At 34.8% G+C, this 16,056-nt stretch overlaps 1 protein-coding gene across 1 annotated transcript; it reads left to right on the top strand.

Annotated features, from left to right (window-relative positions):
* Positions 1-4,095: 4,095 nt before the first annotated feature.
* Positions 4,096-5,371, top strand: GLRG_07741 (uncharacterized protein; the record flags this gene model as incomplete). The annotated part of the gene is made up of 2 exons (XM_008098300.1): positions 4,096-4,867; positions 4,929-5,371. The coding sequence occupies 2 exons, from the start codon at positions 4,096-4,098 to the stop codon at positions 5,369-5,371; spliced, it is 1,215 nt and encodes a 404-aa protein (XP_008096491.1).
* Positions 5,372-16,056: the final 10,685 nt, after the last annotated feature.

Below are 16,056 nucleotides of genomic sequence, written 5' to 3'. Positions count from 1 at the left end.
CAACCGCTGGCCACGATCGTCACCGATTCATACATCTTCAGGGGAGGGCGTCGACTGCAATAAGCCGTCCAATGTGCCTGTCGGCGCGACTAAGCAGCTCGGTTGCTTAATAACAGCATCATTGGCACTGATGACTTGGCGTCAGAACCGCGGCGCGTCCGACGTGACTATAACAAAAGACGCCAATGATTTACGCCCGTCACCGCTTTTACTAACCCCGACCATGCACCTTTCTTCGGCCAATGTATCCTGGCTAGTCCGGATTCATCTCATATCCTGACATCATCTTCCGCTACGCCTGATTCGATGAGCCAGACTTGTGTGAGATGGTGTCTCTCCGACGTTCACCGACGTGTGCGGAAATCGCCAAGCACGTTCATTCCATCCATGTGCCGTACGACTTAGGCTTTGCTCGAAATCTGATCTTTGATTGAAACCAAATCGGTAGGTCTGGGGTTTCCGATTCGTCCATCGTCGACAGCCTTGGACGATGCAATGTTTAGATAACTCTGCCGTAGAGTTTGGTCTAATTGCCACTGACATGTCACATTTTATTTTTGTTTTTTTCCACCTCACCTTCCCGCCCTCTGCTCCCTCTAATGTGTCTGATCTAGGTAGAACAATCCGATAGCGTTGGCCCGATCCAAAGTCTCAGGATATCCTGGCTACTGGGCGGGGATATTCTTGTAAACTTTGAATAGACTCGGATCCCACGTGCAAATTACGGGTAGACAACACAACTCGAAACCTTGGACACGAGTGCGTCGACTCATGTGCAACAGGTGCAGGACCGTTTGATTGACTCAACGTGACCAGTAATGCTGCAGAACTCATGACGCTCGGAATACATAACTGAGTGATCATACGGTATGCCTTCATCACCGTTTGTCGATAGAGTGGGGCTATGAAGCTATGGCCTAGAGAGTCGTTTCACTTCCAAATGATATAGAATTTCGGTGAACGCTGGAGCACACGAACAATCATTGCGACGAGGTCATTGCCATATCTAGCCGCGAAGTCGGACGAGGGATTCTGTCCGCAAAAAGCTTAGCATGATTACCCGCTTCAAGCAGCATACCTCGGTTCAAATTATGGTAGACCGCTATCAGCTTCTGCCCAGCCAATAAATACTAGTAAGCTATCAATCCAACAGTAACGCTTGGTTGTCATCTTCGACCATTATCTTATGTTACCGGAGACAGCCTGATTTTCAGCATACAAACTTGATATGCACAAACAAAGTGAGTGATTATAGAAACAAGCTACCCTAGTAAGGTTGTCCGCTATGCTCTTATCACAAACCCGTCTTCAGTTTTACAGCTATGGTTCTTGTTAATACGCCATTGTTACTGCACATACACTCCACTCACAAATCCAAAATGGCTTCCTTGTCATATGATGCAGAGAAAAGAACAAGGGACACGGGACACGGAACACGGATGAGACCCCCGCCGGCCTGGGAGGCCCGTAAGATGTTACCGTTACCGTAAAAGACTCAATATGTTTCTTGACCCCTGGCTTCCCCAGACCGCTTCCTATCCATAACTCGATTCCCGGCTGTCGATCACCCGTGCTGCACACACAGATTCATCGAGCTCCATCATCGGGTATCTGTCCCGAAAGGCACGTATCATCAATCATCCACTTCTGAAGCGGCAGCAGTATCGAGCCACATGACGGCGCTCCTTTTCGAGGTTGTCAAGACGCTATTGTCCAGCATTGATAAGGTCGTCAACCTTAATCAGGATGGCATGACTGTTGGGCAACCGAACGTCTGCTTGGTACTCCGTACCCCTGAACTCGCGAAGCTGCCGTTCAGGAAGGGGGTCTTCTTTCATAGCGGTCCAGCTAGGAGGGAACATCTAGTCCTGGTCAAGCCACTGATTGGGAAACCGTTTTCCAGTATGTCCCAAGTGGAAAAATAGAAATAAACAGTCGGTTTTTTTTTCCAAGCAGAGCTGGAGATTGGGACGTTACTAACCACAATTGGGCCGTTATTTTCACCGTCCCTTTCGCAGACGACTCAGTTATCGCAACAACTCTACAGGGTTTAACCTTAACGGGGAGATGGTTTTTAGGGTCCGAAAGCTTGCACAATTGGTTTTGGACATGACAGAAACACATCTCAAGCTCGTAGCTAATACGCAATAGCGTTCGTGGTAGACGTGGCGCCTCCTGCAACCATTGGATCGGTGTCCATTCCGGCAGCCAATATTACCAGATACGTTTTGGTTGCCGCCCTGAACTTCGTTGGGTAAAGCCGCTTTGCAGCTTGTTAGTTCGGCGGGGGTGCGACACGACCGCGCATCGGATCATTGAAATCGGACAACTTGCCCACGTTTCTTTCCTTCACAATGTACGAAGACCTCGGTTAACAGCAAGCAGTAGGTATTCACAGCGCACACTAGACAGTGTGTGTGACTGTGCGGCCCAGGAAACGTCCGATCTTACTGTGGACGAAAGAAAAGGAGAGGTTGCCGTGATCATCTGAAGAGAAGCCGCTCTAGGTACTCTCTCCTCCGCCATGCCGAAGAGGGGGAAAAGTACCGCTGTCTGTGCACAGTAAGTGGTAACTCTTACCACTTTGGTATCACAGCCCCCTTTTCGTATTTTTCCCTACAAGTCTCACGGGATATCGTACGACAACCCTGGCCATACCACACACACCATGCAGAAGAAACCAGAGTCTTAATCGTGTGGAAACGCAACATGTCATGCGTGTCTGTGGGGATCACAAAAGCTCTGTCATGCTGGCCCAACATAACAAACAGGGAATAGTGATGTTGTTGTTCAGCTCAGCCGGCTGCCCGATATCATCGAAGCCAGCAGAGAAGATGCAGAAAAACCTTGGCACCAGACCCTGCGTCAAAGGTCACACATCGTGTATAACAGGTTTCGAGAAAACCATTACCCACAGTAAAACGGTTCCGCGTGCCTTGAAGATGGACGGCACTTGCGCAAGGACGAGCCTCCGAACCGGGAAAAAGAAAAGCATACCATCGGTCCTGCAGCCCGGAATAGGAAAGGTCACGATGACCGTAATGGTGTGTGCGATCCCGTTGTAGGACCCTGAAGGCGGAGGGTTTGCGGGGGCTAACCTGCTCGACCCCCGGGCCGACCTCCTCGACGACTGATCAAAGGCACTCCTGACCCCAAGTTGGATTTTGTGGCATAGAGAGTGGTCTCCAAGCCGGTTCAAATTCTGTGTATTCATCAGCGATTCATTGTGCCGAGAAGCTCAGAATAGTATTCGACCGTTAGGGTTTACGAGGGAGACGTGACATGACGACAGCAGTGTTTTGCATCCCGCAAATGAGAGCTTAATAAGTCTCACAACGCACAACCGGCTCACAGTCGCGATTCCCAGCTCTGCTTTATTGCAAGTCTGGTTCGCGATAGAGTTATGAGTCAGGTACCACCACCGTCTTTTGGTTTCATCGCATGGTCTGTTTGCGCTGGTGTTACCATCAAACAACATACCTAACACTGCCAGCAGCCCTGCGTAACAGAGCACAAGTGCGGCCATCCCGGGCCAGCAAGGGTCCCGATCGTCGGTTTTGTTGTTGTCTTCTGCCCTGATTGCCTTGCCCCCCTCCCGGCCCCCGTTCCACCGTCTTCCTTGTTTGCACCCACACTGAACCCGGATTTCTCAAAGAATGCATGGTGTTTCCAAGGCCCAGGGTGGTACGGGTTTTGGAGCACCCCGTTACGGGCGGCTGCTTGCCCCTTCGGCAGGTCACTCCGCCGGTTCATGTCAATTGGGTAGCAAACGGGTTAGATGTTGTTGTTGTTGGGACCAACAGGCTAGCTATACCGCATAGTCCAAGATACTATCATTCCGTCCCAATTTTGAGGTCCCTCATTTTCGCCCAAAGTTAGAAAGAGGGACCGATTCCCGACAGAGGCTAGTCATGCCATCGGAACACTAGGTTGCAATTTGAAGTCCCCTTTATGCTCACAAAGGGAGACAACATCCCGGTCCGTTTGTCGACGGCGCTCTCGCTGACACTCTGACCTATTTACCAGCCGCGCGCGCCCGACTTTCGTGGTATCTTGTGGATAGAAGGTTTGACATGCCTGGAGATACATGCCACGATGTGTTCGACTACCGCCCAGCAGAGCCTCTTTGGCGGCCCGACCTTCTCTTTCGAGTCTTTGCCGCACCGGCCCGTCGACCAGAAGACGGTCCTCGGCGGCAAGATGCCCAGCTGTACGACGGTGGTGACGGAGGAAGTGACCGAGGTGACAGAGGTGACGGAGGTGACGGAACTCATTTCGTCACCAACCATCTACCTCGACGACAACGGCGACCTGAGGCTCTGCGTCGGTGCCGATGTCGATGAGTACCCGCAAGACTTTGTCGTCTGCTCGCGAGCACTCGGACGAAGCTCGCCGGTCCTGAAGGCCATGTTATTCGGTGGGTTCGCCGAGTCGCGTCCGGAACAGGCCAGCGGCGAATGGAGCGTCGACCTGCCCGAGGACTCGGCACATGCAATGGAAATCGTGCTCAACATCGTCCACGGCCATTTCCACCTCGTTCCCGAGGAGCTTCCTCTGATGCGGCTATACGAGGTCCTCACCATCACGGAGAAGTACGACATGACGGTCATCACCCGGCCGTGGTCCCGCTCGTGGATGCAGGCCGTCAAGCACCACACCGACAATGCGCACCTGCTCTGCGTCGCATGGGAGCTGGGCAACGCCGACGTTTTCCAGACCATGTTCAAGAAGATGATATGCGAGTCGATGATCGACTTACAAGGGCGGTTGGTGTTCGGACACTCGGCACGGATCTGGAAGCCAGGCCCAGAGGGGTACAACTTTCCCATTGACAAGATTGTCTACCTGCGGCCTCCAGAAGTATTCGGTGAGTTCTGCAAACTCATTGCACTTACCGAGAGGCACGAGGCTAACGATGTGCTCAACAGAAACCATCGCCAAGCACAGACAGACGCTCATCTCCGCGAACCTGGATCATTTCATCCTCTTGTACAGGTGTCTCAAGGAGGGATGCCGGTACATGCAGGGATACTACCACAGCTCCCCGGACGCCGAGGAATGCAACAGCATGCTTCTTGGGTCCCTGGTAAGGTGCCTCGCAAAAGGAAAGGTGGACGTCACCCTGCCCAACCCGTGCGAGTCCTACAGAGGCAACATCTTGTCGCTGGAAAAGGCGATAAGCGCCGTCAAGCTATTGACAGTCCACCGCCCATCACCCACGAACCAGTGCTTGAAACGCATAGAAGACGAGCTGGCCAAGGGCGCGTTGGCAGCAGCAGAAACAAAAAAGAGCTTGGTCGTCCTTCAACCGGAGCATCGGGGGTACCTTGAACAACAATCTCAAAAGACCGGCTTTGTCACTGCACGATAGACTAGGGACTGGGATCGGGGTTTTGATTTACAGGGTTTTCTTTCTTTTGGAGGGGAGGGGGGAGGCATGGTTAAGATCGGGACATCTGGAGTTTCGGGTAGAGTTACGGGGACATTGTATGAATGCACTTTGCGGGGGATTTGGATTCCCGGGAGCATAATCGGAATATCGGAACACTTGAAGTCTTTCACGTGGCATCGGCAACAGGGAAACAGACTCTAGCTTCGTCTTTGCATAGATATAGCCGACAAGGACGTCATCGCGCAGGTTTTCTCGGAATGTCTATTATATGGGACAACCTTGACTTACAGGCTCGACTTTTGTGTGGCTTCAATCTGCCCATGCCCACTGTTGCGATGTTGACCATCGCCTGGATATCGGCGGTATGGATTAACGCCAAACGGCCGGAATAACTACAGCCGATTTGCCGTGGATCCACTAGATTCATAGGGATATTACGTAGTGGATTTGCTGCGTAATCCTATAATAGTTTTTTTTCCTTTACGTATAATTTAGAACTAGTATTTACCCCTATTATTTATTACTGCCTATTAATACATATAGTTAACTATATTACTAACTTAGTAAAACTAACACTAATTAGTAGTTAACTTTACTATAACTACTACTAAAAATACTATAGATTAGTAAGGTATTATAAGAAAAAGTAATAACGTTATTAACTGCTTATAGAGGCCTAGAGTAGGCCTTACTAAAAAACGTTACTATAAATACCCTTATAACGCTGTTATGCTATACGCCCTTATAAGTTAATTACTAAGATAATAATACCTAACCTCCTGTAGTTAGTAAAGGCCTAGTAATTTATATCTATATATATAAGCCTTATTACTTTATAAAAAGCACTCTTAACTATAAAAAATACCTTACTTTATATACTAACCTATTATTAATTAGAAATTATTTACTTTTTACTTTTTTTTATTATAAGCCTATAAAGCTTACTAACTTTTTTTTTTTAAATATCTTTTCTTATTTTTTTTTTCTCTAAGTTATTTTATATTACTAATATAATAGCCTTTATTATCTATAAGCCTATTATAAGCCTTCCCTTTTTAAGTTTTTATTTAACTATAAGTCTTTATAATTACTTATACTACTAGTAGTAAATTCCCTAACAGACGTATACACCTTTTAATAGTAGTTAAGGAAAACGCCTATAACTAAAAGGTAGTTAGGCTAATAGAGGGTAATTATAAGTAAGTAACTAAAATAAGCTACTAAGGTAAAAAAGGCATAAGTAATATATAAGGTAATAACACTACTAGGTAGCCTAAGGAAATTTACCTTAAGTACGTACTACTACCTAATATAGCTAAGTAAGTAAAGGTAATTATAAGTAAATACTAAGTGCTAGAAAGGCTAAAAAAGTTTATCCTTACTAACTAATAGTAAAAAGACTATATTACTAAGTTACTATAAGATCTTATAGCTACTAAGAGAAAAAACACGCTTACTACTATTACTACGTTTTATATCTCTAAGTATAAATACTATAACTACTTATATAGTATCTTTTAAGAGAAGGTATAATTTAACTTTAAAGATTAGTTAACTAAGGACTTTATAGTGTTACTATATAAAGTAACTAAGGAGTTATATAACTACCTTACTAGTTAAGAAGTATAAATTAACTAATTAAAGAATTTAATAGTTATGTTATAACTTTATAAGGCTACTTATAATAATAAGTAGGTTATATAAAATAAGGAGATAATAGCTACTATTACCTATAAAACTAAAGGGTTTAAGAAGTAGCTAATAAATACTAATTTTTATAAAAATATTACTAATATAGTAATATTACTTATTAAGGTTATACTTATAGCTAAAGTAACTAAGTAAGTAGTTACTTATAAATTACTAGTAATTACTAAGGTAACCTTATATAATAATCTATTATTTATACCTCCTTTAGCCTTATTACTATAAAAACCCTAAATAATAGTAATAATATATAAAGCCTAAGTCTAGCTATGTTTTTTAACTATAGTAACACCTATTATAACTACTACTATAATAAGTAAGTAAAGTAGCCTAACGCTAAGGTAATTAATAAACTTAATAAAGTTTTATATAAATAACCTAGGTTTAATATATAGTAATAGCTTATATAAAACTATTAACTTAAAGTTACTATTTTTCTATAAACTTTATATTTATATAAGCATACTATAAAACTACTATAGTGTAGTAGTAATAGTAATACTTAAAGGGGAGCTATATAAGTATTATACTACCTTATTACTTAGTTATTTTAATAATTTTAATATAATAATAGTAAAGCTTAAATAACGCTTTAAAGGTAATAAAGTACACCTTTTATACCTAGCTAAGCTTTACTATACCTCCTTTAATTTAATTACTAAAGAAAACGCTAGTAAAAGTAAGCTTAAAGTACTTAAGGCACTTATTATATAAATTACCTAGTTAGTATAAGTAACTACCTATAATAGCACCTTATATAATAAAGATTATTATAAGTAATTACTTACTTACTACTGTAGTATACCTAAATACTTTATTACTATCCTTAATCTACTTACTACCTTTAGTAGCCTTTATATATAATTATATAGTAGTATAGTAAGTTTACTTTTTTACTATAAGCTATAGTTATAATACTTTACTAATAATAACTATAGTAATAACTAATACTAAGTTAACTATAAGTATAATAGCTAGTGTAACTATAAGGTAGACCCCTAGAGACAGTAAGGCTATTTATAAGGCCCTTTATAGTTAGCTAGTAGTAAAGCACCACCTAATAGTAATTTATCTAAGAAGTGCTTTGTCTATAGTAAATTAGGCTATTAGTTAACTAAGTACACTAAGGAGGAATAATAAGCCTCCTTTATATAGTATAAAAGCACCTACTTTATATAGGCTTTATAGGCTACCTTTAGTTACTTTCTTATTAACTATAAAGGTAATAAGCTAATTTATCTTAAAAAAGTAAGTAAAGATAGTAAAACTTACTTATTAGATAGTAAAAACTATAAATCTACTACGTTTTTTATATTTACTATATACTTTAGTAAGTAGTTAATTAACAGCCTATTTGCCTATAAAAAGTTACGTAACTAGGTAACTTTTTATGCTATTACCTATAAAAATCTATATAAAGAGGCACTACCTAATCTAACTATAAAAAGTAGTAATATTTTTATATTTAATAACTACTACTTTATATTAATATTTTAAGGTATTATACCTAACACTAGTATAGCTAAAGTATCTATAGCTAGCTAATAATAGTACCTTACACTTAAGAAACACCTTAGTAAGAGAATCTTATTAGATACTACTTATACTAGTAAAGTAATAATTTACTTTAGTAGTAAGGATTACTATAAATCCCTTAGTGTAATCTATATACCTATACTAATTAGTAATCTTATTTTTTATATAATATTAGAAGTAAGAATATCTCTAAGTATTCTTATACTTCTTTATCTTATATTTCCTCTATTATAGAGGTTATATATATATAAGATATATATATTTATAATCTACTTACTTAGTAGATTAATATATATACTGATTACGTAAGCATGCCTGATTACGTAATCAACTGAAGATTGGAGAAGGTACTAGAATGTCTAAGATCTCTCTAGATCCTACCTTCTACCTCTGTTATTCCTATAAGGTTATTGTTTTAAGTTAGGGTTATTTACTTAAGGTTATTATGTTACGTAACTAAGGGTTAATTTATAAGCAGCTTACGTAAGTATGGAATATTCTAGTAAGCTGTATAGGTCTATATAAGGGCTGGAATTCTTTCTGTTTCTAGTTTCCTTTCCTTCTCTCTCTAAGCAAGCAAATAGTTAATAATCTAACTACTATACTCTCTTTTAACTATATATCCTTATATCCTCTATTTATCTACCCTAGGTATAAGCATTTATATCTCCTTTTTATCCTATATTCTTACTTCTATAGGATATATCTTTATATAAGAGATATACTCTCTTATATTCTCCTAAGCTAGAATTCTCTATCTAAGAGACTAGCTTACCTATTATACTAACAGGTTATAAGCCTAGGTAATATACCTAGGGTATCTTTATTACTATAAGAGTTATATATACTCTTAAGTAGCCTATTTATTTATCTATTTGTAAAGTAGATTCTTTATACTATCTATTCTTTATAAGAATATTAAGGTAGAAAAAGTAAGTCCTTAGTATCTCTTATAACTAAGAGAAGTATTAAATATCTACTATAAATAAAGGCAGTATAAGTCCTACTATAGGTAGCATAAGGTCCTTTATCTAAGAGGTAGTATAAGTCTTAATAGCAGCTATAAAATCCTCTAGCTGCCTATATATCTTATATATATAAAGATATATATTTATAAAGAGGTAAAAAAAGTAAGACCTCTATAGGTTATAAGAATACCTATTTAAATCTAGTAAAATACTAGAAAAATAGTAGATATTATTAAGGCTACTACAGGCTGTTTATTACCTCTAGAATAACGTCTCTAGGGTATAAAGAATTAGAATTCCTAGATTACTTCTATTTATCTCTTTTTTAAGCTATTAAAGCTTAATACTTATTTTAAAGAAGAGATAAGATATAAGGATATTTCTAAAAAATAAAAAACATAAGCCTTATTAATTATAAGGCAGAATCTTTAAAAAGATCCCTTATCTTTAGTATTTAATTTAAAAAATCCTAAGGATACTTTAAATATACTAAAATTATCCTATAAGGGAACAGGCCTTGTTCTAAGGTAATAATTATACTTAGAATTTTATGCTATTAAACTAGAGAATTATAATACTTTAAATAAGTTTATTAGCTCTTTTAAAGGTTATATCTCTAAGTTAAATAATATAGGGGCTAAAATAGAAGATATAGACTAAAAAACGGTCTTTATAGCTGCTTTAAGTGGCTATTTTCCTGTCTAGGCAGAAAGATAGAGAAGTGCTTTAAGAACTAAAGAGCCTCTTTCTCTAGAAGCCTTTATTAATAATATATTAGACAAAAACTAGCGTAAAAATAATACGCCTATATCTAATAATTATAGTAAAAATAATAACTCTTTTAATAAAGGTAACTCTACTAAAGATTATAAGAATCCTTTTAATAAGGATAAGAAACCTTATAAGTAGGGAAATAAAGGGTATAAAAGACCTAAAGAAAAGGTTAACAACCTAGATTTAAACCTATAGCCTTTTAAAGGCAAAGAAAAGGTAACTTTTACTATAAACTATTAAGCTAACTAGCCTCTAGAAGAGGATAACTAAGAAGGCAAATATTACACTTATAAGGCCTATTATAACTATTTAAATTAAAGAAATAAATAGTTATATAATATAGGTTTAATAGTCTATATATTAAATAATAAGGACTTTTACTTAGACCTATTAACTAAGGAAAATATTCCTATAGTTAATATAAGAGCAGGACCTATTAAACCTAAAGGAATAAGAACTATTTTACTTCTTATTTACTTTAAAGGGGAAATTAACTATATAAGGTTAAAGAATACCTTATATATACTAGAATTTCCTATATCTATATTTTTAGGCCTTTTATACTATAAAGGAGGTAGATTCCTTATTAACTAGAATCTTTATAATAGTAATAGAGAACCTTTTACTAATATTAATATAGTAAGAAGAGGTTTTTATTTAAATATTACTTATCCTCTTAAAAATAATCTTCTATATAATATAGATATAGAAAAAGAAAAAGGCCCTTCTTTATCTCTAGAAAATACTAAAGAAAATATATCTTTTAATATAGAAGATAATACCTCTAAAGAAGAGGTATTTACTATAATAGAAGAATAGTATTAAAAATTAGGCTATCTTTCTTATTCTTACTTAGTTAAAATAGCTAAGTTAACTAAGGGAATTCCTTTAGAAAAATTAAAGGAAGAGGATTTATACTATCCTTACTGTATAAGCTCTAAGTTAACTAGGTAACAGCCTAAAATTAACTATAATAAAGCTACTTTTCCCTTAGAAAAAGTATATATAGATACTCTTAAAATTACCTCTATATCTATTAATAAAAATAACTACGCTATTCTATTTATAGATAATTATTTTAGCCTTAAAGATATTAAATTCTCTAAAACTAAAGAAGATATAATTAATATCTTAAAAAATAAGCTAGAATATTATAAAAATTAGGGGTATAATTATCCTAAACGCCTACGCCTAGATAACAGCACTAAATTTAATATAGGGGAATTATTACCTTATATTAAAGAAAAAGGGATCATTTTAGAACCCTCTACTCCTTATACGCTAGAGCAAAACAGAATAGCAGAAAGAATAAATAGAGCTATTCTAGATAAATCTAAGACTATTATAGCAGTAAATAACTTACCTAAGTTTCTATAGGATATTATTCTTAAAGAAACTACTAAGTTATTAAATTATACTGCTATAAGAAGACTAGAAAAGACCTCTATAGAGGCTTTTCTAGATTATTTTTATCCTAATAAGGATAATAAACTAGATTTATCTAAATTAAAGAAAATAGGCTCTAAGGTCTTAGTTTATAGACCTAAAAAAAGGCGTATCTAGTTAGATAAATTAAATACCTATATAGAAAAAGGTATTTATTTATCTATAGAAGGAAATAATATATATAATATATATATTCCTTTTAGGCCTTATAGGTCCTTTATAGTAAGGACCTTATATATTAAATTTATAGAAAGTACTATAAGAGAGGGAGAAAAAACTACTATTCCTTCTAGTACTTCTATAAATAAGGAAATTATTCCTTTTTTTAATATAGAGGTTAGATTACCTTCTATATCTAAAGAAGAAAAAGATAAATATAAGGCCTATAATAATACTATAGAATATAACTATAGTATTAAACCTCTAGAGCCTACTACTTTAAAATAAGCTCTAGAAGGACCTAAAAAAGACCTCTAGTTAGAAGCTATATATAAAGAATTAGCTACTATTATCTAAAGAGGCACTTTAAAAGCAGTAGAACCTAATAAAGCATATAAGTCTTCTAGGGTACCTTTAACTACTAAATAGGTCTTTAAGAAAAAATTTAATATTAATAGTAATATTAATAAATATAAGGCCTGATTATGTGTTAGAGGTTTCTAGTAAAAATATAGGCTAGATTACTTTTAAACCTTTACTATAGGTAGTAACCCTACTACTTATAGGGTACTATTAGCTATAGTAGCAGCCTTAGATTAGGAAATCTAACAAATTAATATTATTAGAGCCTTTCTATATAGGGATTTAGAAGAAGAGGTATATATAGACCCTTTTAATATCCCTTTATCTAATTTCTTTAATAAATACCCTAATTTAAATACTATAAATTAGGAAAATAATAAGAATTAGATATTATTACTTTTAAAGGCTTTATATAGCCTTAAATAAGCTCCTAGGCAGTAGCAGTTAAAGATTAAATCTATATTAAAAGATATAGGTTTTATATCTTTAAAATCTAACGAAGCTACCTATTATAACTAGGATAAAAATAATCCTTGTTATATTATTACCTATATTAATAATTTTCTTATACTTAATAAAGATGTTAAGTATATAGAAAATATAAAAGGTAAAATCTCTAAATATATAGAGATTTAAGACCTAGGTAAAGTTTCTAAATTTCTAGGGCTTTATATAACAAGAGATAGATCTAGAAGATCTATAACTATCTCTTAAGCCTATTATATCTAATAACTTCTAGAAAGATTTAATCTACTAGAAGCAAAAGGAAAATAATATACTTATATCTCTAGGGTATATTAAGTAGCCCCTCTAGGTAACAAATTAGAAGGTTATACTCCTTCTAAGGACCTATTAAAGAAATATTAACGCCTTATAGGTTTACTTATATACGCTATGTTTATGACTAGGCCTAATATAGTCTATAGCGTATCCTTTACCTCTTGTTACCTCTATAACCTAATAGAATTCCTACTTAAGTAAGGAAAAGGTATTTTAAAATATTTAAAAGAGACTATTAATTATAATATTACCTATTAAGGTAATATAGATATTAATAACTCTAATAATACCCTTAATTTAGTAGGATATACTAATTTTAACTAGGTAAGTTATAAAAAAACTAGAAAATCTACTTCTAGTTATATCTTTACCTTATTAGGGGGCCCTATTAGTTAGAAATCTAAAAAACAGTTAACTATATCCCTATCTACTACTAAGGCTAAATTTAATAGCCTATAGGAAGCTATTAGGGAGGCAGTCTAGCTAAAAGGCTTATTATCTAAAATAGGGTATAATATAACCCCTATAAATATTAAAACAGATAATAATGCAGCCTTAAGCTTAGCCTATAACCCTAAATATTATTAGAGGACTAAGCATACTGCCTTATACTACTACTATACTTATTAAGAAGTTAAAAATAGTAATATAGAAGTAGAATATATTCCTACTTCTTCTATACCTACAGATAGCTTAACAAAACCCCTTCCTAAGGTTAAATTTTAAGAATTTGTTAAGCTTATAGGCCTATTTAACAATAATAAGCCTATATAATATACCTATATATATAGTATATTTTTTCCTACTATTATTAGGATTTTTTATTAATAAGTTATTATACTTATTAATATTTACCCTACACGCTACTGCGTAACTCTAGGGTAACTTTTTTCACTTAACCACTTTTACTCTATAATAGAGCAAAAGAGGGAGTATTAGAAGTAAGAATATCTCTAAGTATTCTTATACTTCTTTATCTTATATTTCCTCTATTATAGAGGTTATATATATATAAGATATATATATTTATAATCTACTTACTTAGTAGATTAATATATATATTAATTACGTAAGCATGCCTGATTACGTAATTAACTAAAGATTAGAGAAGGTACTAGAATGTCTAAGATCTCTCTAGATCCTACCTTCTACCTCTGTTGTTCCTATAAGGTTATTGTTTTAAGTTAGGGTTATTTACTTAAGGTTATTATGTTACGTAACTAAGGGTTAATTTATAAGCAGCTTACGTAAGTATGGAATATTCTAGTAAGCTGTATAGGTTTATATAAGGGCTGGAATTCTTCCTGTTTCTAGTTTCCTTTCCTTCTCTCTCTAAGTAAGTAAATAGTTAATAATCTAACTACTATACTCTCTTTTAACTATATATCCTTATATCTTCTATTTATCTACCCTAGGTATAAGTATTTATATCTCCCTTTTATCCTATACTCTTGCTTCTATAGGATATATCTTTATATAAGAGATATACTCTCTTATATTCTCCTAAGCTAGAATTCTCTATCTAAGAGACTAGCTTACCTGTTGTGCTAACATATAATAATAAGTAATACACTATTTCTCTTTTACCTATAGGATATAGATTACTATAGTATAAAATTTAATAACCTTACTAACTAGCTTATTAAGGACAAGATTATTATACCTATTACCTAAAAATAAGGCTATATATAGATACTTTTAGAACTACCTAAAAGTACTATTATAGAGCAGCACCTTATAGATAGTAAATTACACTAAATTTACTACTAATTTAGTTACCTATTAGTAAATTACCTTTATAAGCTACTTAAATAAGTAGGTAAATTAACCTCCCTTACTACACTTAAAGAGATTAATAAATACTACTATTACTACTAACTTAACGTAAAGGCGCCTAGTTACTTTAAGTTTATACTATATAATAACTATAAGTTTAACTATAAAATTATTATTAATATAATATATTTAAAGGGTAATAAGCCTATACTTTATATAGTTAACTTAGCTATAGCGTTTAATATAGTAAGATTCTTATATTTAATTACTATAGAACATACTTAGGAGGCACTATAGATATATTAGATTAATATATACTTTAGCCTACCTAATTAGATTACTACTAATGCTAGCCTAAATTTTTATATAGCTAAATTTAAACATACTGCCTATACGTTATCTATTCAGGTTAATAAAGTGCCTATTAAGACCTATTAATCTATTAGTAAGGTTAAGTAATACTATACTACCTTTTACTATATATATAAGATTATCTATATAAATAGTAATTATAAGCCTAAAGTTACCTTTTAATTAGCTGTTAAAGCTATTAATAATACTACTAGCCCTAATAGCCTTATACTAACTCTACTTATTTTTAAGGTATACCCCTATATTATAGATAATTTACTACCTACCCCTTCTACTATATAGCGCACTAAAGTAGTAAAAAAGGCTATAAACGTAGTATAGTAAATCTATATAAAGAGATAAGTATATAATATACTAGTAATATATAATAGCCTAGATATAATAAATACTATAGCACTACCCCTTTAATTACTTATTTATATATAGTATAAGAGAGATAGCTAGTAAGGCCTATTTTACCTACTTACTAATAATAGTACTACTTATACTATTAAATTACCTTATAGCTTATATAATTTTTATATTACTATAGTAAAGCTATACTATATAGCGTAAGAAGAAGGCTAATTAGCACTACTACTTATAACAGCTAAAGAAGGTAATAATCCTATATAAGCATAAAAAGAAGAGCCTATAACAGCTAGTAAATCTATAAAAGAAGTATATAATACTATTATTATTAATAATAGGCTACCCCTATAATAAGGCTATAGCTACCTATAGAAAAACCTAATTACTACCTTTTTTTATAAGATATACCTTACTGTTAACGTCTTTAATATA

The sequence above is a fragment of the Colletotrichum graminicola genome (assembly GCF_000149035.1).
Source record: "Colletotrichum graminicola M1.001 genomic scaffold supercont1.32, whole genome shotgun sequence".
NCBI classification, from domain to species: Eukaryota; Fungi; Ascomycota; class Sordariomycetes; order Glomerellales; family Glomerellaceae; genus Colletotrichum; species Colletotrichum graminicola.
The sequence above is the reverse complement of the archived record's forward strand: the minus strand, read 5'-3'. Positions and strand labels throughout refer to the sequence as shown.